We start from the raw sequence: 27,135 nt of genomic DNA on the forward strand, positions 1-27,135 counted from the left end.
ATTGAGAAAGCTTCATAAGTTTCCCTTAATCGAGTGAAGATTTAGTTTATAGCTAGGAGGAGCGTGAAATGAGAATCAGGGGACCTTTATGCCTAGTTGCATTAGGCGAGTAATTTAGTTGAGTGACAAGTAGCAAAGTAAGTGCTAAAGGATTTAGTTGAACTGAAAGTGTTATATTAGACTAAATTTCCTTTGTTGGCACGTATTAGGTACTAAATTACTCGCCCCTAATTTCTAAATTTCCATCTTAGTCAACAGTCCCCCAATCAAATGTAAATCACGAGTAATTCTGAGGGTTGAGACAAAATGTATCATGAAGAAAAAGATATATGAGACTGAAAGATACATAGAAAAATATGATCTCACTATAGTAAACCAATCTTTATAATCACTCTGACTTGCAATACGGGAATATGCTGTGAATCAATGATCAATATGAAAAAATCTGTCAAATAATGAGAACTGCTTAATCTAGTTATGAAGGAGTTGTTGAATGCACGGGGGTTATAATACTGGATCTCGATCATGAAGAGGATGATTTAACTTTCGATTAGTTTAATGTAAATGCACCACTATAGTAAGAGTACAAGAGAGAAGCATCAACTAAACTAGCTATACATGGTGTTCCAAATAAAGTGAGTTCCATGGGGATTATGGAAATGGTAAGAGATACAAGGTGACACAAATTAGAAAAAAGATGCGCATTTTCATGCCCGTTCAGAAAATGTTCTAAAATTAAAAATATGTACAGGGGTTGCCAAACTATGAGCAAAAAACTGAAAACTGTGATTTTATAAAATCATAAATTACGAGTAAATCGTTTGAATAAATTTTACAATATTTGGCAGTGTTATATTATTGAGGACTACCAATCGAATGGCGTTCTCAGAATTTTTCCAAACCTTCTAGATTTTGAGCAATTATATTCAACTTGGTTATTTCTTATGGCCCTCGTATTAGATTTTGGTGGCATCGAATAGGCAATAAACAAAGGCTTTTAACCATATATGATAAAGGCGCCTTCAAAGTAAAAAAAAATAAACAAAAGCATCATTTCACCTTAGTAGGCTTAGAAACAAGTGCTTTCTTTCATAATCAAAAAGCACCACTGGAATTTAATATTGCTATGGATACTTTTGTGGAGTGTTAACAAATAATTCTTCGCTATTGTTGTATTTGTTGTCAATTTTTAATCTTTAAAAGTTAAAAGTTTTACACTTTCCACTAGCCGATATTTTAAAGTAATAAAAAATGTGGCACCGTTGTCTAATCGAAAGAAGTTGGAAATAAATAACTGCTGCATTTTGAGTTGAGGAAGTGCATGTAAAGCTCAAAATATGTATTTCTATAGACATCCAGAGAGGCGTCAACCCTGGTGTGTAATATTTAATGGACTCGGAGTGAATTTGCTTAAGCATGGATCGTTTGAGAAGAAAACCAGAACACACAGGATTAATGAAAATGTAGAAAGTCATTCGTGGTTGGAAGCATTGTTGAAAACCATCGCATCTCACTGCGTCAAATTGAACATAATAATGGTATAACTAGATGAACTGCTCATCGGGCTCTAAAGAAAAATAAATTTAAACCGTTCCGCGCCAAAAAAAATCCACGTATGCGATTACTGGTTTATTGGATATTCAGGTTTATATACTTTTTTGAAATATTAAAACATTCCAAAGTTATTTGACAATAGTTCAGAGTCTTTTTTGATTTTACGAAGAATTGATCGGATCCTTAGAAATCAACTAAAAATCATAAGGATTCAGACGTCCCGTGACCCGTTCGATATAATCCGCCTGTGTCACGACAACCAAATAAGAACTCTTATCGGCTTTGGGCATCAAGAGGTTATTGTCGTTAAGCATCTTCTTAATTTCAAATATCGAATATATCAGAATCGCGTTTATATGTATATTGCCCTAAGCACATTTTTTGGTCGCCCTTTTATACCGCACCCATTTGGCCACATTGTATTATATGATATTTATGGAATTTTTGTCGGCCCTACCAATTTGCCTTCCTAAGCACCTTCTTATTTTGCCAAATGGATGAAACGATATATCTGGGAGAAATACTGTTCTAATTTTTAATGTCGGAATTAAAAAAAGTCTCCGGTCTCTATCGCCAAAATTGATTTCCCATGCTTGCCGATGCTATGCTCAAAGTCGTGTTTCAAATTAGCTTTGAGAAATTCCTCCTCACCCGCCTTAAACTGAACATTAATCAACTTGAGGTAGGTACTTCGGGTGAAACATAGTTCATCCCTCCCTTCCGTTGAATGTGATTAGATAAACTGCTCACAGAAATAGTCGAAACAGCACATTTTCAGCCATATTTGAGAGTTCGCATTTCGGAAATTACTCCGCCGACTTTCATGCGATATTGAATTAAAACGAGCTTAATATTAATCATTAGTATTCACCACCTGAACTAACCATTAGCCACAAACGTTAGTAAAAAACCTAGTGGGTTGTTTTACTGAGTTGACAAGTAAGAACGTAGTAGGCGTCGTAGCTAGGGGCCTCTGCATAGGATAATATGTGAGATAAGATGGGATGAAATGCAGATGAGCACAGGATATCACAGATGACCACATGACGGCACGGATAGCTACATAACATATCGATGTCATGCACATAATAAATATTTCTTCATAGAGACACCTGCAATTATGGTAAACGTCCCATCTATGGAAAATGATACAGCAAGCAAACATTTTTACATGTTCTTAGAGGACATTTCGAAAATTTTAACTTTGTTTCTGGTAAAATTCAATATTCTGAAAAACAAATTTTTTTGAGCGTAATCAGAGCTTGGCTCTTATAGACATCACTACTAGCACTTTACCTATAACTCTGTGAGTGTGCAGCCTTAAAAATTTCATGCATTTCAAAAATTCGCTGAAAAGATGCCCGTGGTCTGTATCTCGGAGGAACAAGCTCAAAAAACCAAAAAATGAAATCACAATAATTCTTACTTTTTAAACGTCAAAAAATACTTTTGAATGTTTTTGCTTCAATCGCTCTTGGTCCGAGTTCAACCGTTGTCCTGCTTGTACAATATTGGCAAACTTGAGGAGACACTGGAATATTCAAGATTGTTGTGGATAGATACCGTAATATCCAAGATTTCCACAATTTGCACGGTTACTTGTACCTTTTTACCGCTTCAAATTGAAAATGCCGCCACAAGTTGAGAGGAAGTTTTAGAGGGGGTACGTGCAAGTGATAAGTAAGTAAAGAGAACAGATTTCTATTCACTTGCATTCCCAATTTTACTAATTCTTAGCGCTAATTCGGTTTGTTTACCTTTGATGGTATTAGTGCAAGTGATGAGTACTAATGATTAATACTAAGCTCGCGCAAACAAGATTTAAAACATTGGTTATACATATATTTCATTTTTCTTAACTCGTTTTACACTGAGAAAATGTCGTTTGCTGAAAATCCATTCGGTTTTGTTTAGATTTCCCAAAATGCCATTAGACGCTGTACAGCTTGCCCAAATTAGCTTTGCGTGTGGAGCTATAAAGCATTGCATGCGTAGTAAAAGGTTCGAAGAATACGGTACATTACGATAAAAAGAAAATATACGGCAAATAGCAATTTTGCTTCATTTACTGCGTGTGTGTGGCACTTTACAGAGCTCTTAACTTGCGGAAAAATGGGTGATGTAGAGGTAAACACGCCTGGCGCCATGGACAAGTAGAGCCCATTAGGGCCTAGCGAGAAAGGATAAGATAAAACCGCCCTTATTTTTCACTTTTGTCATGGACTGAATGTTGCTCCATGTTATTAATATTTTAGTACGATCTCGTTTTCACTGAATATTTGCTCCATTATTAAGTGCAGTACCTCCACTCCCAAAGTTAATTTGCGCAAGCTGCAGATATTGTTATTTTTGCTAAACATCAATAAAAGCGGCAACTTTGTGAGAGCCTCTTGTAATTTCTGTTATAGATCAAAAATTAAAAAAACCCTCAAATGCGTTCCGAGACGCCGTCGAGGGCCCCTAAATGACGTTAGAATAAAAACTCCATTTTTAGTTTATACAGTCGTGCGAGTCCCATTAATTCTAATAAAAAAATAGTGCGCAATTCTAGAGCTCTAACAAGCAAGAAAAAACATATTCTTGATGATATGAGATTTCCAACCTACCCGTGAAAGGAGGCAGATTAAACTGAAACCCCCCGTATAGGACTTTTATCTATACCTCGGTGACATTGAATCCGCCTCTGCAGATGCAATTGAGCTGCTGTAAATTGAAAACCATAACAAAAGATTAAAAACTGATAAACTGAAGCTTTGTTGAAAATATATTACGGGAATTGCGGGCAAGATAATTATAAAATTTATGTCGCTTCCCGCTGTTCAAATTAGTTTCCGACATCCAACGAAAGTTCACGAATCGATAGGGACCACATGGCCGAAGGAGGAACGGGAACGGGAATGACATTCCTCCATGTTGCCAATATCATTCAGAGAAATATACATATTTCATAGTCTATTTCACATATAGTTTCACTTAAAGCAAGTACATACCCTCTGAGTACTACTTTCCGTGTGTGATTTAACTTTTCCCCCACTCTTTTCGGCTCCAGGATCGGGGACCGAGGACAGCAAATGTACGGTAGGTAGTAAGAAGTGTAAAATTCCCATCCAAAGCGTTTTTTCAAACGAGTTGGCAACATGGATCATGCGCCACATGCCGTCTTCCTATCGAAAGGCGAGTGTGTTGCCTATCGCACCGCATTGTATCTTGACGCTTAGGCGGTGTAAGTGTGCGATATTCGTGTACTTACGAGAAAAATTACGACGTCCAAAACTTTGCCGTAAAATGCGATTAGATAAAGGCTTTAAACCCGGAATTTACGTGACATTTACCCTCGTTGCGAATGTGTGTTTGATATTAGCAGGTACGGGACACAGTCAGTTGATTATTAACGTGAAAAATCAGGTAAGTTCGCTTAGGAAAGATGAAACATCCGATTTCTAACCTTACTTCCTTGATATTTGAACGTTTTCGTTTGTTTTGTCGGGAGGTTTATATCAATGTTTTGAACGTAAGAAATGTGGGATATTCTGTTATTTCAGATATTATTGTATCAGTGGTAAAATTTGAGATATGCGCTTGTTTATCTTTACGTTTGAAGGGTAGAGATATGTTCAAACTTGAACGGCAAATTAAATTATACCCCCTTTCAACCACTGTTAAATATAGTCGGGAAATTTCAATCAATCGTAGAGAATGGATGAGAAACTTGTCATATATAGACAATTCAATTATTGTTACGAAGGTTCGCAGATCGGCTTCTCCAAGATGTTAAAGGATGGGGAATAAACTACTTAGATTGGAGAATTGGCATTATCAACATACTGCAGACTTAGGACTCTTTTACTTTTTGAGAAAATTTGATTGCTACTTGGAGGTTCAATAACGGTTAGATATTTATGTTTCCTATAACCATATGGAAGAAAGATGAAAAGTACTCAGAGATACGAAATTTGTGTAAAAAGCGAGCATGAGAAATATTAAAAAGGACAAGTCAATGCAAAAATTATACCCGTGGTGAAGGCTGTGATTGAAAAACCTTATAACAATATAAGAGATCCCTAAACAGCTTGAACATCAAGGGCGAGTAATAGTAGCATTTGGAACCTGGGTAATTTGATATACAGAGTGTTTGTTTTTGGAGCGTGACCGCAGAGATCTCGGTAGCAAAACGAGATCGGTTAAATTAGGGCAACGTAAATTCCTATGTTTTTCGAAGGATTTTGAAAAAAAGTGAAACGTTTTGGAAAAAGTTTTTATTTTTTCCTCACCTTAACGTATTTGGCGAGGTCATTCAAAATGACTAACATGTAGTCACTGCAACTTTTCCTCTTCTACAACGATGTCACATTTCAAATCCCATGTTTCGATTTTCGACAGTCATCATCAACTTTATTTCTTCTTATGCACGGCATCTTGCATTTTTATATTTCTGAATTCATCGTTTATTTTCTGGTTACACTGATGTGTCATATATTAAGGCTCAGTCTTGTAGATTAGTGGAAATGTCATAAATACTGTTTTTGCATAAAGTTCCTTGGAAGTAACAAAATAAGAAAAGAGTAAATAAAGAAAGTTATAAGAGATGCTTGAATGGTTCACCCTCCATTTCCAAGCACAGCTCTGTGCAACTTCTCAAATTCTATAATATATTGATCTTAAAGCGCCCCTTTTTCTTATTTTGGCGTTTAAACTTGTGATGATCTTCCATTGTAGCTCGTTAATGTCGGGGGATACAGATTTATAAATGAGGTCTTTCATAGTTCCCCATAAATAATAATCTCATGGGGAAAGATCTGGTAGAGCCGCTGGCCAACGTATATCTCCATTAATTAAAATATCTCTTAAAAAATAAAGAAAAAATATCTCGCCGGGCAATATTTCGGACAAAGAATTTGCCACTATGGCGAAGCACCATCTTGTTGAAACCAAAGGTATCGCCAAACAAGCCAACTACCCATACATTTAGTCCGAAACATACTTGAAGTCGACGTCTTTAGTGCTTGTGTGGATTTTCAGTGGACAAAACATGTTCATTGTTGCGATCGAACATGCCTTAGTTGTGCTATGATATTCCTAAAAAATCACCCTCCGTCCATTATCTCTTGAATGGAGACTTGGGTGATATGAATTTTAAACCGTCGGTATTTTATGTTTTTTTAAGACTCTCCGCACGACCCGATGAGATGCGTTAATTCGTTCTGCCGTAACTTTTGTCGAAGAAGAGGGATTATCTTAAATGTAATAGAGAATTAAATTCACGACCGTTTGTTATTTTTGAGGAGATTTTAACATTTTATTCCTCCTCTGAGAAATTTCCACTTTATTTACATTTGGTCTATGAACACTCCTTTTAAGCTTAGGAAACGCGCAAAATTCGGCTATATCATCATATATGGCATCCCCATGTTGTAAAGGAGAAAACGTTTGTAATAGTGAAACGTCAATAACGTTGAATTACTTTAATAAATAAGTTCAGAGAAAAATAAAAACTTTTTCCAAAATTTCAGTTTTTTTTCAAGTACCTTCCAAAGTAATCGAAATTTTTTTAATTTTAAGCTATATTGAATTCCAAATTGTGTAACTTTCCGTCAGTTTAACCAATCTCGCATCTTTAATGTTACCAAGATCCCCATGATTGAATTGTAGCAACGGACACCCTGTACATTAAATCGTGCGTTTCTATTTCTATGATGGAAAATCATGGCTTTGCTATATTCTCTCTTCTCTCTATATTTAAACCTATTTGAGTTTTACGGTTAAGTTGGAGAGTACAAAAAAGTGGCAATTTGTTACATTTTAGCTTAGTGGTCAATTAAGGATCCCAAAACATTTCCAATAGGTATAAGTCTTCTAGTTGAACCTTACCTGGTTCAAATAAATCTAGCTCGATATTGTAAGAAAGGCAGTTTTTCTAGTAAACTAAGCAACAATTGGACCATTACTTTTAAGCGTAAACTGCTATTCTAAAGGACATTTTCACGTACCTAATGTGTTGGTGACAGCAATATATTTTAGGTAGGTATATAGGACGCTTTAAAGTCTGCCTTAGTTTAACTTTAAAGGGAAGGGGAGGCAATAACTTTAAGACAAACGTATTTCCATCGGGCCATTGGATAGATTAATTACTAAGTAGGAACAAAGAGGCTTTACATAATTTAGCGAAAAAGTCGATAAAGTATTAGTCGTAAAAATAGTTACCCACTTATAGGCAAATTTGATATTTTTCGGCGAGTCTTCAAAATTCACTAATTATATGAATCATCAAAAAATCACAAGAGAGAGGTCCGAGAAGAAAAGTAATCATAGCTTTGCGAATCAGTTTATCGGTCTTTCAGGCGGAATTTGCTGTGTCCTCAGATTATAAATACCAGGATTAAATCAAAACTGGTTCAAGAGTGGTGATTCTTGAAACTAAAAAAATTTTACCCTAAAATAGATTAGGGACATACTGGCCTTGCAGAGGCAATTGAATAGAAGATTTATTTTTTGCGAGGATTAGTTGAAGTTTGGAATTTTTAGTAGTACAATTAATTTTAAACCGAGAGGGAGGAGCGATCCTCCCTCTTCGTGTTGGAGTTCTCCATGTTGGAGATTTCTTGCTGATTTGAGTCCATCGATATCTTGTCTAAATGTTACTAACCTCTGGAGTGTTTTTCGTAACTTAAGACTCGTCATCCGAATACTTCTATAAGATCAACATAAGTTTAAAAGGCTTATATTATATAAATTAAAAGAAAGATAATAAGATTCTAACAATTCTGAGCACATATAAAGCAGTGCGGTTACGAATTTGAAATCGTCGGGGAATCTTGGAGTTAATAATTATTTGAAGTCACTTGAGATCACTTTAGCCTCAACAGACATAATGTGACTTTCTATAGATAGTGAAAAAGTTTAAGGTTATATTTCTTCTTTCATAAAAAGATATGCCAAATGATTACGAAAATCTACGGAATTATAGTTTTTCAGAACAACGAAGAACTCGTTTTTAGCACAACTTGTGACGGTGGTAAAAGAAGACTAGGAACAGTATCATCCTATGGGTATATACATATAATCAGTTGACATACGTGTATAAAGATTAACCTAACTATCTATCAATTTTGAAGCAAAATTGCATATTAATTCTAGGAACTGTAGAGAAAATTTTAAAATGAATTATAATTTTGCACCTTGTGTCCAGAAAACGAAAGCCTTAAGACCTCATGTTTATACAAAGAAGTTTTGTTTGGTAAGGTTGCCATCATTTTTCTGCTATTATTTGAAAAACATCTTCTGTGCTGTAACAAATATAGAGTTTTTAGTAAATTCAGAACCCTGGACTCTTCGAGACATTTCAAAGGATCTAAGGGCTGTAAAATTACGAAAAATAGATTGTTCCTTTGAAAATAGTGACAACTTAACTAGCATCTAGACGCTTTTTGTTCAAATCTTGATGAGGCTTTTGGCTTGAGAAGAGATTCTTTCCGCTAAATCTTTTCCACAACATTTGAATGTCAGTACTGAGAAATATGATACAAAGTCGTAGTACAGGGTGATTTGTTACATTTCGTAATATCCTTATCTCTTATGACCATGTCGAGGTCCATATACTCACGTTGCATCTCGGCACATCAGGGAAACTACAGCCCTTACATGTAGAAATCTATGGACTATTTGAATCGTATTACAATACAACATGAAAAATATTAAAATGTTGAAAAATCCTGGAAAGCCCATAAATATCTGCGATATTCCCCGGATTGCTTTTCTGAAAGTCATTACTCCTATAATATCATAAGTGCTTTCAAGAAATGTGGGATTTTTCCATTTGATGATGAAGATTTTATGCTTAGTTTAGTAAGAGATCTGCTAGGTCCAGATTGCAGGCCACAAGAATTTTGATCTCTACAACAACGGTTACAGATTGTTCAGCACATTAAAGACAGCTAACTGCTTCCACTTCAAATGACTCTAATGGTAATAACGACTCAACGAAGGGTTTAGGCATGACAAATTTGAACCAGCTAATTAGCTCGGAAAATTTAAATGTCAGGGTGTAACATTCAACTTTGGGCGCATCAGCGTCAATAAACTTAATTTCAGCCGACAAATCGGTTGATTTTAAATCTCCGTTCCAGTTCAGAGATGCACCTAAAACAGGAACTCGGACAAATAAAAAAAAACCAAAGGAGTAGAGGCATGACCTTCAATAAAGACGTTTAAAAGGTTGGAATCTTTAATTTAATTCAAAACCAAGGAATCTTAAACATTGTTTTATTGCTATCGGTTCTACCAAAAAAATGTAAATTGCATGTGAGAAATCATCAACTAAATAGTCAGATAAGAAAAGAGAAAGCAATGAAAAAAATTAAATAGTGTTTAAGACGAAAAGGTTAAAGAAGATGAAGTGCGCTTGGAGGGATTAAATGATACAACAAAGATGGAGATGAAGGACAAGCTATTGTGTCATTAACGGAATGCAATTTAACAAAGCCCATTCCCTTGCTTCCATGAAATGGTGAACATGTCTTGCCTGTTTTGTGTACATAGTGGATCAATTAAATTTTTTTTTTTTAAACTTGATGAAGATTGACAGAGGACATTTATCGATGTGCCATCATGATAAGTTGACAATATCCTGACCCTATTCAGTGTTGAATAATAGCATTGAAAAAGTGATTCACTGTTACCCTCATGACATACATATCTTTAATACACATATTTTAATTTTCACGGTTTTTGCATGCAAATTATAAATTTAGTTAAATAATTAAAACATAATTGTTTCAAGTGAGTTTTTAAGGTCTTACTAAATTATATATTTTTTAAATGGAATTATGGAGATATTAAAGCTATACCCATGCCGGAATGGTTATTCGTGGACTCTCGTACAAGAAAGTCAAAAAGACATTCATTGCACAGAGTATCTTCTACGAAGTTAGTGTGGAAGTAAAAAAACTACCATATTGTGTTAAAACTTCTTGGGTGATTAATATTTCAAAGATGTAAATTTTTGTTTAAAACGCTACTCATGTTCATGATTTTCATATTGAGCGCATGCAGTAGGTTTTTTAAATATATTGTAGATAGATTGCCTCTGGCCTCTGGCAATCTATCTTCGATATATTTAAGAAACGAATAGAGAATATTTCGGATCTATGATTGTAAATTAAACTAAACTCAAGGCATTGAATCAGCACAAGATTAAAATCTTTTTCTCTGTCTATAAAGAATAAGGTTTTCGAGTACTTTTAAAAATTTATGAACTTAACTTAGCAATCGCCCAAAGTTAAAAGGTGACGAAGGAGTTGATAAGTTGCTGCTTTTTGATATTACTAGTTGCGACTTCCTTTTTGTTTAAATGAAAATGCCTTTTATTCCCTGTAATATTGATTACATTATTTGCTGCAGTAAAAGCGGCACTTTTCTTTCTTGTGAAAATAACTGTTGATTAGTTTTTTTTGTACGTATTCATCAACAGGCAACCAGAAATACTTACCTGTTGGAATGTTTTAAATCCCACAGGATTATTCAACGACCGATTATCTGTGCTGATCATCTCAATTTAATTAAGCTTTTTACGTCAGTCGTCAACATGTATCTATGTGAGAGTTGCCAAACATTGCCTTCTGTTGCCTTGTGGCTGACAAAGTAAAAAAAAAAGATGCGAAAGAGGTAACGATTTAGTAGGGTAATAGGTATTTTTTTATCAATTTAAATTTAAATTTCATTTTTAAATCAATTTAAATTTGTTTTATACTTCTGGATATCAACTATTTAATATTTGGCCCACTTTACTAAATCAGTCAATGACATCAGTTAGCGACAATAAGTAACACAATTTTCTGATTGATTTTTTTGGTTGGTCGATTCTTTTAGACATGCGTATAAATCATTTAGAAAATCAACATATTCAATCATGCAACTTCGTATTAAAAACGCAACGCATAATCCACTTACATATGAAATCATTCGTTTCCTAAATGGATCTGATGATATTCGACGATTTGCCCACACCAAGGCTCGACCTTATATGCCTTATATCCGTATATAGGTAGGTAACTAATATGTATGTATTAAAGAAGTGTTTTTTGCGCAACTAGTAATAAAATTTATAACTAAGTGAACAAAAATACGGAGACATATTTTGTTGTGAGGTGAAGGTGAGATTATCAGTTTGAGATCTTCCTAAATGTAGGTAAAAGTTGCATAACTTGACAACACCGCATAGAGGGTGTCCACCTTCCTAATACGAAGTCTCAACCATGGTTTTCAGTCAAGAACCTAAAGAGAATATTCGCAAGGTTGAGAAATGCTCACCTCCAATTAAATAGAAAGGTATTCATGTTTTTTTTCAAGAAAAAATGAACATTCTGGGACATGTCGTTTTGTTGGAACGAATAGAAGCTGATCGAACAAAAGTTGAATCAATAAGGTTCCTCCTGGCTCACCACAGCTTACAACATTGTCAGTTTTCGATTTCCCTAAGTATAGGGAAAAATCAGTACTACACATATAAAGTTTCCGTAAATCTAGGGAAAAGTTGCACCGTGCTGGGGGGTATTCCAAACTCATCCCCTAATTAGCAGTTTCGACTCTCTAGGATTTCACAGATGACTCGTGTTGGAAATGATTTAACATCAATCTGGAAGTATCGCACTAATCTCGTCGACGGATGTGCATATAAAAAGATGAAGCGTCACAGGTAAGTAATTGTAGAAAGACAAATAATTATTGTCTATGGAGCTAATTATGTGCAACTAACTGAGTTTTAGCTGTTTATCTTTGTTGTTTTTGATAAAGTTTTCTTGTAGTTTTACTAATCAAAAAAAGTTTAACATTAAAAATGTCGATGTTCATAACCTTGAACCTTACCAGTGCTGGTGACAAAGGTACTCTATAATATGATATTTAAGTTCAACTCATAATCCTATGTAGATTGTAATGATAGTTCAGTTAATTAAAGTACTACAACCCGATGTTTTTTTTCTTGTGTCCTCCATAGGACGATCACCGTGTATTTTCTTCATTAATTTCCATTCTGTCCATCCTTCCAATAAATCTAAAATTTTCCATGGACGACCGAACTTTCTCGTGTAAACAGCGAACGGCAAAGCTATTTATCCCAGTTTGCAAACTGTAATATTTCTTCGTAAAATCTTTAGACGCTTCAAAAGCAAAACGCATTATATCTTTGAAAGTATTTACATAAATATTTATATGGAACCGTTCACTTTTGTATTCGGGGATACGAAAAATCCAGAACGCTTGACTCGGGCGAATGTATGCAATTTTAACATAGAAGCGAATTTTTATGGAAATTCTTGCTAAATGGATTAGGTGGCGGCTGACTAACTGTAGATAACCGGATTTGACGAGGACCTTTTCCTTTGGATATCATGGAACTATCAGAGCGAAATTATTGCGAACTTCCGAAAAGTTTATTTGCAAATGTGGAAATTAGATAAGGCATCCGGCATTAAACAACTTCCTATTTCTTCGAGATTTTAGGGAGTAGCGACATCTCGACAAAACCCGATTTAGTTTGAATTGGAACTTGGAACAAAGTAGGGAAACTTTTAATTATATTTTTCGAGCTTATCTTCAGCTCACAGCTCTAATGTTTCAAATGCTTTGTAGAGTGTACCAGTCTTTATTACATTTTCTTTAATAAAATATCGCAGCTGATTGTAGAAGTGGCTTGTTAATATTCGTGTCGAGTACGCACTCAAACCGGCTAAAATCAACTTGGAAAGAAACACCGCCAACAAAAGCCGGTTAAGACTTTAATTCTTGCAGCTTGCCAGCTGGAAGAATAAAACTTTTAATTAATTTTTCAGTTCACCTTTGCATTTTTCCAAAGCGCAATCCCAGAAGCAAATATTGAAAGTTATTGTACGGCCAGTATTGAAGTTGACCTTTGCATGGTAATAAAATCAGCATCAATCCATGGTTTTACCATGTTTCTGGAGTAAAAAATAAGTTTACACATGAACCGTTTTCGATTGGCTTTAAGGATTTTATCCAGTTTTCTTCTTTCCCTTTGTGAACGAGTTCGAGAAACACAACGTTAACAAAGTTTTTGTAAACTTGTTTGCCAATTTGTATGGGCACCAGAATAAGGGCTTCAGTAAACAGCGTAATCGGAAATCAAATAAATAATGTATTTTTTCTATTTTGTGGAAGATAATTGAATTTCCGTAATAATAAATTTAACCTTTCCTGATATTTTTTTTATCAAAATGTAACACCTGCACGGAAATATGTTGGTACTTGGTAATGATCTCAAATATCAACGTATTCTGCAGAAGAAGTGGATATTGCTGAGAGAAATGGCAATAGTTCTCGTAAATTTAATATAAAATACTTAGAAGGCCGAAGAATAAGATATATGAAACTAACGTATCTAACAATTGACTGAGCAAAAGTGTTAACTGCGAAAGAATAAATTCTGGTTAAATCGTTATTTCGTGTAAGAAAATTGAATTTAATTTTTGGCAAACGCTGCATCGTGAACTTTCCGCTCAATTTAAATTCGTGCAAATTTCCCAAAAATTATCGATCATTTTCATTGCACTGATAGAATTACCCTTGAATTGCAACTTTATTCAGCCAAATGATTAAATTTGTAAAACTAATATATCATTCCCTTAGACGTGTATTCCAGGAATCTCCATCAAGACGAGCAGACAGGCACTTTAAATTTTAATAGGAGTCTATTAAGATTTATCCCGGACACCTGGGGTGTGTCCAGGTCTGGGAAACTGGCTGTCCTATCGTACCCCTTGGCAAAATTAATTCCAGCAAAATATGAGCGCGTCTCGTGTCTAGGTAACGAGCGTGTACATAGCAATTTATTTGGTATATTATGAGACAATCATATACCTACACAGGCTGCGTGACTACGTTCCATTTAGACACGGGTTTAATTTAGGAAAGTTAATTGTTTCCCGTGTGGCCTAAAGGTGTTTCACTTTCGACGGGAAATTGATAAATCCATTAGCGGGAGGTCTTGGTAAACTTTGGTTAAGTACAAAGAGCGGCTCAAGCTCGGAGCACTTTTTATGTATTTATTGAAGGGCGGAGAAAAGCGGAACACTTTTCGTTAAAAGTCATCGGGTTCGCTTAAAATTCTTTTTCGTATGCAGAGAATTCGACCGAAAATCCTGTGGATTTTGGGAGTAAATGGAGTTGGTATAAGCATTAATGAGATTTGGGAGCTTTATTTGCACGTTCGTGTAGAAATCAGTGACATTTTAAGGGTAGGAAACTTTTTTCGAAAATCAAACAAAACGAGCCCAATGACCCGAATGGAAAATTGATTACGGAACTGAAAAATTTAGTTGTTCCTTTTAATACTATTAGTGCAGAATTATTAATGTGATGGTAACTTTACTAGCAGAGTCATAACTTCTATCGACACCAAGAGGCTAATTATGGCGCGACCTCTGTTAGTTATTACTTCCACGAATTTAATCTTCCCACTAAGTTTACTACCAATTTACATGCTGGACTCGCACTCAAGGTACTTTAAATTCTTATTTCTAATTGTTACAAACCGTTAACACCGAAGCGTCAGTTTCCGGATCCATGTTTATAGGATTTTTTTCGTAGTTTGGAATGCAGAATGTACTCAAGAATTATTTGAATAACACTTCGCCACACCCTGTTTAATGCTTAATAAAGTAGTTAATCTCTTGGCACCCTGAAAAAACAATTTCCTAAGTGAGTCCTGGAAATCAAAGATGAAATCGAAGGTGTGAGATTTAATGACAGCAGTGTCAGTGACGGAACGAAAGCAGCTTTTCACTTCTAATTTCACCACTACTTTTATCTTAAAATTTGGATTGAAGAATCCATCAATTTTATTCATTTATTATCTCTGAAAGATGCCCTGAAATTTTTAGAGGTTTTTCAATTTTCGTCAAAGTGGTACAGTAAAGTATTTATAGAAAGAAAACACTAGTATGATCTTCATATCTTACTAGTCTGATTATTGTATACGACTGTGTTATATTATCTGATGTAAATAATTTAATAATTTCATTTTTTGAAGTGTTTTTTTATCTGATATCTCAGGCTAGAATGTTTCTACCAGGTCATGTTACCGTGTATCCTAAAATATTCTCGTGATATTATCATATTATTAAAATAATTATTCTGGCATTATTTTAAAATTAAGCGTCGCCTTCTTTCTCTAAGCCATATGAACTCACAGTGCATTTCCTAATTTCAAATTCATAGTTCCGTTCCTTCTACAATGTAAGGTGCCCAACAATCCACAAAAAAAAACTGGTAAGAGTTTGTAACCATGGAGGCAAACCATAAAAATCTGAGAAAACATGTTTATGTTCCAGAACACATTTCCCATCCATCTTCTACTCCTTTCCGTTCCGGGAACTGTCATGCAGAAGAAGGCAAACCTGGATTAAATTCCAGAAAGGCGTTTTGGTTATAGAATATCTTTAGAAACTGCTTTTCATACTTTTCACCATCAGTATTTATCACCAAAAATCTGATATTGACCATAGATAACAATTGAATGATGATTATCCAAGATATGTTTGTGTCATTTGAATACTTCAGACTTTTTTTTAATAATCACCCCATTTGTGTATGTTCGTGATCATTGCACCACATGATATATGTTGTAGATCTAATCTAGTGAAATATACTTTTAATTTTGTAAAACAAATTATCTGATTTAATTTTTTGATGAAATCGTTTTTATCCAAAAGTATATTTTAAATTTGTTCTGTGGTCTGAAGATTGGCTTACCCTCATGTTTTTAGACGAGTTATATATTTTTCTCTTTCCGATTTTGTTAATAAAAGTACAAAACAATTCTCTTATGAATTGAGATTTAATTTCCTTTGCATGATTACTGGAATAACGACTTTTTTTCATGCGTATTTGGTGTGTCATTTTTGCACTTCATTTCATGCCAAATGCAAAATCAGTGCAAAAATTGAGTTTTATAGTAATAGTTCTGGAATTAGGGGACAGGAAACATACCATGAAAATATCGACATTCAGTTCAGTTCAGTATTACTTTACATCCCTCCAAGTTTTCAGTTGCAATAATTTGATTGTAAAAATAGAGCGCATCACGAAGAGGTGTGTTCACTTAACTTGGTTTAAGAATAAAGGTTGTATCTTCATGCTGTCCCAAATATTTTCTTATCGCTTAGATTTTGAATACTTTACATCTTGTAGCCACAGGGAGGTGATTTAGTCTACGGATGAAGTGTCTGAGGTATGTGTCAGTTAGCCATTGGTCACTATAAAACTGGACTTGTGATATGAAAACTTGGTTAACCTAAATCCGACATATTTTTTTATATAAAAGAGACCGCAAAATAGTGATTTTACGAGGAATTTTATTTGTACGCTTTGCGAGCCGACATGAATTTTACCGCTTGCTTAGCGCTAGCGACGAATGTAACGGCTGGTTGTGTTGCTATGAGTTAGTTTGCTTTTGGCATGTCGTGACTTTTATTTAATATTTACTGCCTTTATTTATTTATGTTCAATTAATTCAATTCCATGTTGTTTTAAAATAGGTAATCGTGCATACTTAATGTACTTAATGTATGCACGATTCAGGAAAAAAATGAATATTTCTAATGAAAGTGAACTTAGGGAAACAATGAGTTTCTGACCCTAAAAGTTTAGATAGAAGTGAACTTTGATGTGATTTTGATGGTTCAAGAAAAAGGCGTGACACACTATGTGGGAAACTAAGTTTGAAACCGTATTCAACAGAAAAAGCTGGGTAACCAAAGTTCTTAGTACATATTTGTATTGTTACATTAATTAAGAAAAACCTCTGCTTCTTACTCGGTATTTATTTGAATGATTTTGGAAAAAATCATGTGTGTAATTTCAGCACAAAGTTTTGCCGCTCTCGGAAATTCTTTTTGTTGCACGCTCGTCGACCGACAGTATAGCAATTACCGCAATTAATATACAAATATCTATTTTTTTCAGTAATTGAACTCCAACTAGTGCGCCAAGATTGATTTTGCACACTGAGTAACAGATTGAACAATGAATCCGAAGAATGAAAATCAAATTAATCGCGTGCGCTATTTGTTACTTCCTTCTCCAAATTTAGTTACTCGCCTCAGTTTTTCCCGGTTTGTATTGAATTTTTGGAGCAAAGCTCCTAATAGATACCTTATACTGCCTTAAATTTTGCCTTTAACGGGAACGGGGGCTGCATAGACGCTGCCTGCAATTTATTTTGCTTATTAAAAATTTACACCACAATGAATACACCCTATGAGCAATTTAATTTTATACTCATAAATTGTGAACCCAGGCTGGGGAAAGCCATATCGAATTTCCCCGCTGAGGAGCATTTAACCGAAGATCTTTTCCTGAGTATGTTTAATAATAAATCAGGTTACTTTTAGGATTTTACGACAGAAAGTTCATTTTTGTTAACAATGCACAATTCGCAATCATAAAAATTTCAACGTATCATCAGATTAGGGTGCAAATGGAAAAATCTTGTAATAAAAGAAGGAGTGACGTACCAATGATAATTAAAAGCCATGTGGGGGGTCGGCTATCACGCTATTCGGGCAATCGAGTGGAGTGTCAGCTGTCAGCGCAAAAATTCTCTGGTTGCGTCACAGGTGCAGCTCTGGTTATTTACCGATCTATTATCTCTAGCAAAATCTAATAGGTATGGGAATTGAAAATAAATTTCCTTCTCCGTATTAATTGGCCTCGGCTAATTGGCGAAGCGATATTCTCTACGGCGCAGTAGATACCTGATTTCGCTGTGAATATTTTAAGGTGTCAATCTCCTTAATATAAGGACCATTTAAATTCTCCGAATGATCTACAGGGGAATTTTATCTGGCAATATTTCCAGATAAGAATACCATATTATACACCAAGGTTGTGAAGTGCACCATTATGGTCCTAGCGTTAAGCTTAAATCATGAGACGTGCAACGCCTGGGGACCTAAGACCGTGAGGATTATGAGCATTGCACAACCGCAGGGTATGTAAGATTTTTCCCACTACTTGAATTAATATTATTGCTATACACTTATTAAGGATAAAAATGAGATTAGGAGCAAAAAAGAGACAACGACTCCCGAGTCATAACACCGACAATGACGTATCGTCTTAAGAATCCAGATAGGGCAGAGTGCTATTGATTATTCACTAAAACACTCGCCATAATAGCTCAATAAACTGATAAGTTTTACTGCGGCCGAAACTAGCAGATAGTCTAGTGAGATCACACCGACTCAAAATAGTCGGAGCTCTTATTTTGGACATATTTTACCCAATTTTTATAAGAAAAACGGTTTCTAAAGGTCGTTTCTTCTAGAATCAGGACGTGTGCAGCCATGCAAAACCGTTAATTTTTAATTCGTTCAAACGTCTCGATATCCTTCATTCATGGATTAACCTTTTCTATGCTGAAATAGAAAATAACTGAATTTATTCATATCCGAAACCTTGCTTTATAAAAGCATAAAATCATTGTTCAGCATGTTTTTACATAATCTGCCATTTTCCCATCAGCAGGAATAGTAGCATTACAGGAAATATCACTGTTTGCAAGCGTTGATTGATGTTCGTTCCTTTATTATTTTGGTGCATTCCCAGCAAATGTTTATCAATATTTTAAATTGTTAAAAATGAAATTTGAAATCCTTCATTTTGGAAACATATATGCTTAAAGCATATATGGCTAAATTTGTAAAATACTAGGATTGTATATTAAGTCATAGAGTTTATTGTTGTGAGCACAGAGCGAAAAGTTGATAAGTAAAGGCTTTATGTAAGGCCAAGGAAAGAGTTATTGACTGACTATTCATTATGAGATCACAGGTTTTCATCTCTGTTAACCTGTTCAGTCATGTGGATGTGAAGTGATATGCAATTCGTCGTGTCAGGGTCAATTCTTATTTACGAGAATGTAAAGTTTATTAGATATTTCATTAACAGAAATAATGAAAAAATTAAAACACAAATGGGCACAACATGCCAATTTATCAAAACTCGAAATACTGCCAGATCAATCTACACAAATAGGTTTGCGAGACTAGCCCTGTAGACGGGTTTTTACTATTAGGGTGGGGTATGTTTTATCGAATTTTGTGGAGAGCTGTAATACCTTTCGCAGAGTGATTCACAGTTTGGGGTTTTGCCCTGAAAAAATAAGGATGACGATTTTTTCATACATCGGAGTTTTTATTTTTAACACCGCGATCGTGTCACATTTAATTTTATCCTTTGCCCGGATCTTATATAATTATTTTACATTTTCTAATACATTAACTTTGAGGATCGGGAACTCAATACTATTGAATTATCTCGGGCATGTCAATTTATTAAGAAATGTTTCACTAAAATAAATTGTTAAATTTCTCCACTTCAGGATGGACTTGAATTGCCCTCGTACTCGAAAAAGCCAATATTTAGCATCTGTTGACCTACCCGGCGACACGTACAGGCAATTTCACGCACAGGATGAGCGCAACAAGAAAATTTGTGGCAGTGTTAAATTAAACCTAAACCCTGAATATTGTGGGTCTCATCCTAAATTTTATTTTTGATTTTGGGATCTGCAATACTCCAGGAAGAACAAACGCCGAGATCCAAGCGTCATCCCGAAAACCTGATTCGTATAATCTTTGTCTTGTGTGAAGGAAAGGTAATTGTGTCTTCATGTTTAGTTCAGGTTAGTTCAGTCAGCATTTGTGGGCTTAAGTTGTTGGAGAGAGCTGAAAATAGTTTTCTTTCATGCAAGTATGTAATAATGGAATACCTGCTAGTGTTGAATCGTAAACTGTATGACGGCTGAACTAACATAAAAGCCATTCAACTTGTCAACATTGTTTTTGAATATGTAGGAGTCTTTGTCGAGTTATAAACTGTACGACTCATTATTCTTGGCTAACTCAGGTCTGTACCTGATATCCGATAAAATTGCTCAATAATAAATTCAAGTCGGCTTAATCGGCATAATTTGTACAAAGCACCTATAAAGTTTCCAGCTGGGAGAAAATGTAAATTTGGCTGATAAAAACTTTCTTAATTTTCTCGTGATGCGTCAACGAAGAAAACATCCTTGTTTAGGACTTTATGAAGCCGCCGCTCCCTACTGTTTAAAACAATATTAAAACACAATTTGGTAAACGAAACAGAGCAGCCTGGGTAAACTTTAAATATTTGCTTAAGAGAAGAATAATTTTCGCTATTCTTCACAGAATAACAAGTTGGTTATGTGGATACTCTTTGGGTTAGGTAGAAATACGCGTCCAGGAAAGGTGAAACCAGCACCTATTATTCCATTATTTCCCTTATTTGCATTAGAATTGTGAGCCATATAAAAGTAATGGTATCGTTCCACTACGTTCACCGCACCTTAATGGCCGTTTTAATCTAATAATCCTTTAAAATACAAGTGTAGCAAATGCTTTTCTTTCATGGCAGCTAAATTGGCAGTTAAAGTGTAAGTATCCTTCATCAGACCTTCACATAAGTGCTCAATTCTTTGGTATTAGTACAATGTTCGAGGTTATTTCTATTATGAGTCTTGCAAACTTTAAATTTAATGATGTATGGGAATTATGGATTTCTTAAATTATTATTAAAATTTTATTCACAGCAATAGTTACTCAACAGTTCTTAGATTTTTTATGCGAAATTTCTAGAATTTTAATGAATATGATAATTTGCGAAGAAGCTTTGATAATTATTTAAATTCTTTTTAGGCATGACAAACTTCTTCGATCTTAGAAAGGTGAATGAGCCGGAATATGTTCCTGATGAGCGCTAACTCTCTAACTTCTTCTAGAAACCAAAATTGTTCATGATTTTTCAATAATTGCCGATTTCAGTAGGGATATGTTAAATGCATGTAAAATTCGTGCACGAAGGGTTGTGGTCAGAAACAGCTTTGAATGCATTATTATTATTATTTGACAAAGTGCCGGACCCGACCTTTTTAGGAAAGTAACAATGCTAAACTCAAGATTTTTTGAAATTTTAGATGCACGAAATATATTTTAAAGGAAGTTTTCTAAATAAATAGTAGATTATCCCACCACTGTCGAAAATAGCACATTTCACATAGGTAAAACAGTTTAGTGAGAGGTACAGTGTCTTACGAGTTTAATAAGCGATTTTCACATGTCTTTCCCTCTACATTTCTTCTACGACTGTAAAGGTTTTCTTCTGGATGCTGTTTAATGTATTTTAATAGAGAAATAAAACAAATTTATTTCGCGTTATAAAGTAAAGTATACGAAAATACTTTTAAAAAATGATATCACTCTTTGTGCTTCACAAAAATTTAAGCAAAAGAAAGAAATAAGGCCACTTTTTGCTTTCTTTTGGAAATTTCGGCAATATTAAAAATACTCATTGTATGGATTTATTTAATGGTGTCTGTATTTCTAATGGTTTCTCATGAGAGTCGAATTTAAGACACAATGTGTACATCGTTGGAAATTCGAATCAATACAAGATCCAAGTATTTAAATCCTGATAGATCTGTCTCATCCAAGTTGACAACACACATTTAATATGCTCTTATTTACTTAAAATATGCTTGTACTTAAATGGGAGAGGTAGTTTCTTATAAAAATGTACGTGGCATTCATAGTTTAATACTCTAAACTTAAATGCATAAGAAATTTTCTATACAAAAAAATTATGTTGGATAAAATGAATAATGAATTCAAAACCATTTTATTATTTGAGTTTTTCTGCTATGTGATTCCTATTTGAGATGATTTTGTAGGGGAATTCATATAAGTCTACTAACTCTCTCAGGGTTATTTGATGAATAGTACTTAAGTTTCATTGAATTTCTTTTATTGTGGCCTGGGTGATATACCTCTAGGAATTCAACCTTCCACAAATATCCTGCTTAAGCATGTTGATGCCAACATTTAAATCTGTATTAAATTCTTCTGCTACTGATACTTTTAACAGGATCATTTTTGTGAGACTGAAAATGGACCAATGCTACACTACAAGTATAATATTTATCTTGCACATATCGAGGTGGAAAGTTTGTGCTCCCTCTCGAATAATCGTTTAATACTTGAATTTTTCAAATATCAATTCGTTAAGGGTTGCAATTTCAGTTGAAATTGAAAAATTTACGAGAGCTTTTTATGTACAAGGGGCTTCAAATTATGGCATATCAATTTTGGAATCACGAAAACTATTAGAGATAGAGCATTCATAACATTGTGGTGAAATTGCTCAATACTATTTAGTGAATAAAACGCTAATGTCGCTTTAATGTAAAAAAAATCCCAATAGTTCAGGTTAGTTCTGAAACAGCCGGAAAGAATTGATCATTTGCAAAATCGATTTTACTTGTTGGCACTTTTCTTTGTCTATCTGCGAAATGTCGAACCTCTATATTCGTTTTTCTAGTATTAGCTTTAAAGGACATCATTTTTGGATGTATTGAATGTTGTACGTTTCTCCCTCTATTTTTTAACAGTTGAAAACAGGTTAATAATGACGCGGCTCATTATTTACCTAGCGTGCTAATCGGCCACAATGTCGTCATCATCCCCATTGTTATTTTATTTATGGTTCCCATGGAAATTTGATGGAATATTGTGATACGAGCCATGTTGTCTTTTTATGTTTCAAATTTAGTTTAAGCTTGTTTTAGGTACAAAAAAACAAACAAAATATTTATACGACGTTTCGACTTTATGCCTTTGTAATGAACATATTTTTTAATATGATCGTACATACTTTCAATAATAATCTCGTCCCAATTAGGCATTCTAACTACCAAATTCGGGAATTGTCTAAAAAAAAATTAAGAAATGCATCTGCAATGGTGAATTTAGGCGACTCTTCAGAACCCTATCAAAGAAACAAATTTGCTTTTCAATAGAGTTATTTTAAATAGCTGATAAATATCAAAGAAAACTTTTGATTATTATATAGCTTTATTTCTCTAAGGAAGTCGTGAGGGAAATAGCTCGCTTATCCAAAATCATCTTTTTTCGTACAACATACCTTAATCAACGTTCTCCCTCTTTTAGACCCCACATGAGCTATTGATCCAGACGGAATTAGCAATTAACTCAAAATTCTCGCACATCGCCCTTGATTAGCAAACGCTGATGGAAAGCTGGATTCATCGCCACATTTCGGATTAACACATTTACGTTTCCGGCTTTTTGATGACGCTCGTGTAATTATCCAGTTGAAATTTCTTTGTGTTTACTTTCTGCGTTAATTCTGCAGAGTTGTATGTAAATCAATACCAGCTCTCATCGAGGAAGCAAAAAAATCTCTTTGATCGCTCAGACGTGCAACATTTGCAATTAGTTGTAAATTGCATTCGATGGGTATTTGATCGTTATCAAAATGGACAGAGGCCGTTAATTAGTGAACTTTTGTTTACTCTGCAGCAAAGTCCACTGTTCGTGAATGTTATCTTCCAGTAATTGCCTATTCGTTTAAAATAATATTGGAAAAACCCGCACAATCAGCATGAATTGAAGGGGGCTATTGAATTTGCAGTGGAGTTTAAAGTAAATGTGGAAAAGGTGGAAAAAAGCAATTTCGAATGCGAAACATTGAAGTATGTGCTTTCGCAGATCCAAACCAATCGAAGTAATAATTGCTACAAAAATTACTGCAGGATGGCAATGACTGTCAACGTTTTCTTGGGAGATGTGTAAAGGAGAGTATGATCATCGTATCTTCCTCATATATACTTTTGGCGTCCCGAGATCGAGATCTCAAAGCTCAAGAGCCCTCCCTATATCATATGCTAGAGCACGAAGTGGATCATAGATGACAAGGTAAAGTATATTGACTACGTGAGTTGCATTGGGATCTCCTGGTACATATTTATCTGCATAAAAAATGCAAAGCAATTTCTCAACACAATTCAGCAGCAATTAAACAACTTTAATTAATATGAACAAACACTTAGCGTAGTTTACCAAGGCAGAAAACTTAATAAAGCTTGCGATGTAAACACTGTTATGTTTAAGTATTATAAACTCCAGTATGGGAGTAGCAAGAACGTCCTCAAATATTTTATGGTTTTAATTAATTTCATAAGAGGGGACTTTCTAATTATGGCTTGTTTTCCAGGCTTCTAGAACTAATCCTAAAATTTGTTTGTCTTTTCGAAACTAATTAGGAAGGGCTTAGTTATAGTGCGCATTAGATTTTTGTTGATTTTGTGCGTACTCTTCGGTCCGGCGATTAGTGGTTCGTAATTACTTGATGAAGTAAGCGGGAAAATCTATTTATTGTCTCTGTGTGGGCTTCTGTTCATTAACCATTCACATCTCTGACAGCAATGTGTTTTTTTTTAAACAAACATCCCAATTCTCCCTCCTATTGTTTTCAGTTTGAAAGGAGACTTTCTGACCGACAGAATACAAAATAAGCTCCGAACAATGCGCAGGGAGTAATTAAGCATCAATAAAAGCAACAAATTTGCTTCGTAATGGGAATTAAATTTCAGACCCTGGAGCAAAAGGATAAATGGAGTCCCGTGAAAAAAAAACGGGATGAAGATGATTTACTTCATGTTCGTTTCTTGTCACATTCTTGTTTCTAAATGAAAATTAGTTGCAGAATGCACTGCGGGAATTCTAGCTGATTATTACAATATTAAGGCTGAGGATTTCTCATCCCAAGCAGTGACTTGATAATTAAGGGCAGTGGGCGTGTGTTTTAAGATCAAATATGTTATCACAAAAGGAGTTTTGCCGGACCATGGCATGAAAATTACGTTAACTGAAGCTCAGTTGATTATTGTCAAGTTGAAAGCAGCTTTGTGTAAGTAACTACAATCGTTTAAAAGCTCCTATAAAGTAAATTAAATTCAAAGTTTTGGTAATTTCTATATGTGTATGTTGAGATATGATGAATGTGCCATCTTGTACCTTCACATTAATCCATGTACCCGGGCCACAAAACTAATGACATTAGCGAAGAGGCTTTATTTAGCATAAAACAGAGTGGAAAGTTAAAACTAATTAGAAAACAAGGATGCCTACATCATACGGCACAGCTTAACGGTTTTAAAATGAACTTTAACTAACAAAAAGTGGGATGGTTGGGAGCCAGGCGCAGCACATAATTAATGGCGGAATAGTGTCGCAACATGAGGTGAGGCAGTGATTTTTGTTTCATCACTTAACTCCAGAAAATACAGGGAAAACTTGTTTTTCTATCCTTGACTGCGATTGCTTTTACCCCTAATTTTGCTTCTTACCAAGTATTATTTTCCAATTAATATTAAGGTAAAAACAATCGTCTCCATATTATATAAATTTCCTTAATATACTTTAATCAGTAATGCAATATCGTATGTACTTCGGACATAAGATGGAGATACTTTTAATTAACGTAACTTAAGGAGTAATAATTTGGGGCATAATTTGACACAATGTGTTCAATATGTTATTTCTTTCTTTATTGTTTTTGATGTCTTTACTTTATAGAGAGGATTAGAACAAGAGATTAAAATAAACTTATAAAACATTTAGTGCATGTAACTTTTTAATTACTCGTAATTTTTTTTTGATATTCACATGCTTTGTGACTTGCATTGTATAGTGAATCACTTGTTCTAGATAACAAAAAATATGACAATTTTTGAATAAGTAAATATATTTTTATACTGGATAAAATAGAGTTTTGTGACGTTGCATAATTTTAATGGTCTGCCATATTACTGAACATCTAAAATTTTGTCTACCATCTTGGACTGCAAGCCCATATCTCCAAAAGTTTTCAATTAGTTTTTTTATCAAAATTCTTTGGGATCTTGTATAACAAAAAACAATAAAAATATGAAAAAAACATCATAGTTTGAAAACAGGTTAACACATTTTAACAGACTGAAACTATGTTTTCTGCGAACCTTTCATTATTGCACTTGTTGAATCATGTTTATGCTGGGCAATTAATTATCCGTAAACGAACCAACATTTTCAACATTTATAAATTTTTAAGAGTAAGTTTTAAAAATTATGTATATATAAATATTACTGTTAGTTTTTGGTATTTCAAGTCCCTTCTGTGGCAGTAACTGCTATTTGTTAATATTATTTATTTATTTTCTTTATTATTATTAATCAGAATTTTTCAAGGAAATGTTAAGTTAAACGTATTTTAGTCTAGTTGCAGAGTAAGTATTCAATATTTTCATGTAAACATCAAAGAAAAACCTTAAGGTGGAGGTTATTCTTGTTGTGCATCTTTGCTATTTTTGGATCTATTTTCTATTGCTGAGTTTCTTCGTATTCTTCACATTATAATGAAATATTTTATATTTCAAGAGAAATATGAAATCTACTTAAATTATCTGTTAATAGCTTGGCACATAATTTAACATAGTACGACTCACATATTTTGCAACAGTAATGTTCAAATTATTACATTGGGATTTATTTCTATCTATTTATTTTACTTTGTAGAGACGAATATAACAAGGTACTTATTTAATTAATTGTAAATATGTGAGGGGTACATAATCAAATTATCAAGTTGGTGAAGTCTTCCTTGTATTAATATTGGAGCTTTTGAAATTAAGACTTGATATTTCGGGAA

At 34.2% G+C, this 27,135-nt stretch overlaps 1 protein-coding gene across 1 annotated transcript in view; it reads left to right on the top strand.

Moving 5' to 3' along the window:
* Positions 1–4,740: 4,740 nt before the first annotated feature.
* oaf (out at first) overlaps positions 4,741–27,135 on the top strand; it is a 70,498-nt gene continuing 48,103 nt past the window's right edge. Inside the window, exon 1 of the mRNA XM_066397792.1 lies at positions 4,741–4,959. Within this exon, the coding sequence (XP_066253889.1) occupies positions 4,840–4,959 (120 nt within the window). The 5' untranslated portion in view covers positions 4,741–4,839. The remainder of the gene's footprint in view (positions 4,960–27,135) is intronic.

This window comes from Euwallacea similis, chromosome 16 (genome assembly GCF_039881205.1).
Source record: "Euwallacea similis isolate ESF13 chromosome 16, ESF131.1, whole genome shotgun sequence".
In the NCBI taxonomy this organism is placed as follows: domain Eukaryota; kingdom Metazoa; phylum Arthropoda; class Insecta; order Coleoptera; family Curculionidae; genus Euwallacea; species Euwallacea similis.